At 35.9% G+C, this 2,559-nt stretch overlaps 1 protein-coding gene across 1 annotated transcript; it reads right to left on the reverse strand.

The window, feature by feature from the left end:
- Positions 1-355: 355 nt before the first annotated feature.
- On the reverse strand, positions 356-2,031 carry LOC123205840 (berberine bridge enzyme-like 8). Its single transcript, XM_044622889.1, has one exon. The coding sequence runs from the start codon at positions 2,015-2,017 to the stop codon at positions 428-430; it is 1,590 nt and encodes a 529-aa protein (XP_044478824.1). The 5' UTR covers positions 2,018-2,031; the 3' UTR covers positions 356-427.
- Positions 2,032-2,559: the final 528 nt, after the last annotated feature.

A 2,559-nucleotide genomic window follows, 5' to 3' on the forward strand; every position in this document is an offset into this window, starting at 1 on the left:
TAATTACGTATCAATATTGGAAATCCGAGTCTTGTACTGCCACGACATCATTTTGCTGGAATATCATTGATCTTACAACGCCGTGCATTAAAATATGGTGACACATATTTTCATTAATACTTGGAAACTCATATAATAAAAAAAACAAGTTCATTTATTTATTAGATTCCAACAAAAAGATCGCAAGAATCAACTTATGTTTAATTTTATAACCATTAAAATATCACAATAATTTTTTATACACCAAATTTTGAGTATTTAATTAAACATTCGTATGATCTATTTTCATATGATTGAATATATATCTTTAATTTAATTATTCAATCACATAATTACATATTACTTAAATATATAATTGAATACTTAACTCTTGAGGGCTCATGATTTTATTGATACTCATATTATACCTGGAATAATTAATATTAAACTAGTGTGGAAGAACTGGAATGCTTTGTTCATTCCTGAAAAAGTTATCAGGATCAACCTTAGTCTTAATCTTCACCAACCGCTCGAAATTACCCTTGAAATACTTGATTCCATAAACTCTTCCTTCCAAGTAGCTCCCATTTCCATTGTGATTGATCCCCAAATCAATATCTCTATAATTCAGAAACGCCTGCCTCGGATTCTTGGACACAAATGGAGTCATGTGGTTATAAAGCTCTCGAATCAACCCCAAATAAAAGTTTGCCGCCTCAGTCCCCGATTCATTCCAGTCCACTAAGTACTGAATCTTCCATAAGTTTCCAGCTCTGTGCGGAAATGGCGTCGCCGTCGCGGCAATCTCCTCCATTCGACCCCCGTAAGGATTGAATGTCAGCATTGGCGTCTCTAGTTCAATCATTTTCTTCCATATTCCTTCCAGGCCGTCTTTGGGAATCGGCTTCCTCACATAATCCGACTTTCTCTTCAGGAAACTCAGCGCCGGTGCACGATCTAGTAAAACATTTGTTGATGTTCCAGAGGGAAAACCTCTCCAGAAAACAACTGATTCAAGCCAGCTCGATTCGACGCAGTCAGACTGAGTTAACCCCAGTTGAGGAAAGCCCTTTTCCATGATTGAAAGAAGTTTCTCAGAGCCACCGAGATAAAAACCCCAGAAGTTCCCCCTCACAGTCTTATTAACCACGTCTAATGTGAGTCGGACGAAGAGCTCTTTAGGAAGTTTGTACGCGACATGTTGCCATTGATCCACAATCTCAGTTAGATTGTGTGATTCTAAACTTCTTCTAACCAGAAACGAAGTCACTGTTTCTGGAACTGGAACAAGATTGATTTTATAAGCAATAATGGCTCCGAAACTGGCTCCTCCTCCTCCTCTGATAGCCCAAAACAAATCTTCCCCCATGGATTTTCTATCCAGAACCCTTCCATTAGCATCAACAAGCCTTGCATCGACAATATTATCGACAGTGAGCCCGTATTTTCTCATCATGTTACCATATCCTCCGCCGCTCATGTGTCCACCAACACCCACTGTGGGACAAATCCCGGCCGGGAAGCCATGAGTTTTACTTTTCTCCGTAATTTTATAATAAACTTCTCCAAGAATCGCCCCCGCCTGAACCCAGGCAGTGTTGTTTTCAATGTCAACATCAACAGCGCGAAGATTAAACATGTCAAGGACGAAGAAAGGGACTTGGGAGACATAAGATAAGCCCTCGTAGTCATGGCCGCCGCTTCTGATTTTCATCTGCAGGCCATGTTTCCGGGCACAAATAACCGCAACCTGGACGTGGGATTCATGCAATGCAGTGATGATAAGGAAAGGTTTGGGAGTTGAAGTTGAGTTGAAACGGAGATTCCGAATGTAGGATTGCAATATGGAGGAGAAGGAGGTATTTTCTGGGATGAAAATGGCGGGGGAGATTGGATGGGAAGGCTGAGAATGGTTGAAAAGACAATGGAGGAAGTTTTCATGGACAGAATCAGAAGTTGCTCGCCATGGAAAAGATGAAAAGAGAATGAGAATTATCGAAAACAATGAAAGTTTCGGAGTATTTGTAAAATTTTTCATTGTAGATATTATGCATGGGCGTTTTATTCATGGGTTCTTGTCTTGTATATATAGGCTGCGTATGGTTCATATATTGTACTTTTCTTTTTGTTTGACCGTGAATAAATCTTATTAGCACATTCACGTTATATATTAAAAAATCAAAAAATTAATTATAATTTTGATAATTATTTTTTAATTTTTTAGGATAAAATTAAAATTAAAATATACTTATTTTGAGTTATTAAAATAATTAATATTATATATTTTAGTATTAATTATGGTATATACTTTTACTATACTCAATTATATACCATAATTATTTATATTTATTAATTTTCATTAAATATAATAGTAATTTGTGCATTAATCTTTTATTTTTGTGAAAAAATATTACATCCTAGAGTTACGAGAAATAATGTGTTAGAATTGACAAAATTTGACACGATCTTTTAACCCCGATATGATACGATACGAAAATAATTATATTAGTGTTATGATTTTTTTACATGAATAATAGTTCAAGTTAGGTTATAGTTGACTCTTAAAAAGTTGAATCAAGT

Source organism: Mangifera indica, unplaced genomic scaffold, assembly GCF_011075055.1.
Source record: "Mangifera indica cultivar Alphonso unplaced genomic scaffold, CATAS_Mindica_2.1 Un_0017, whole genome shotgun sequence".
Classification (NCBI taxonomy): domain Eukaryota; kingdom Viridiplantae; phylum Streptophyta; class Magnoliopsida; order Sapindales; family Anacardiaceae; genus Mangifera; species Mangifera indica.

Bases quoted from the DNA above. Each gene is read 5' to 3' on its own strand.
- LOC123205840 (XM_044622889.1), bottom strand. From the start codon at position 2,017: ATGAAAAATTTTACAAATACTCCGAAACTTTCATTGTTTTCGATAATT.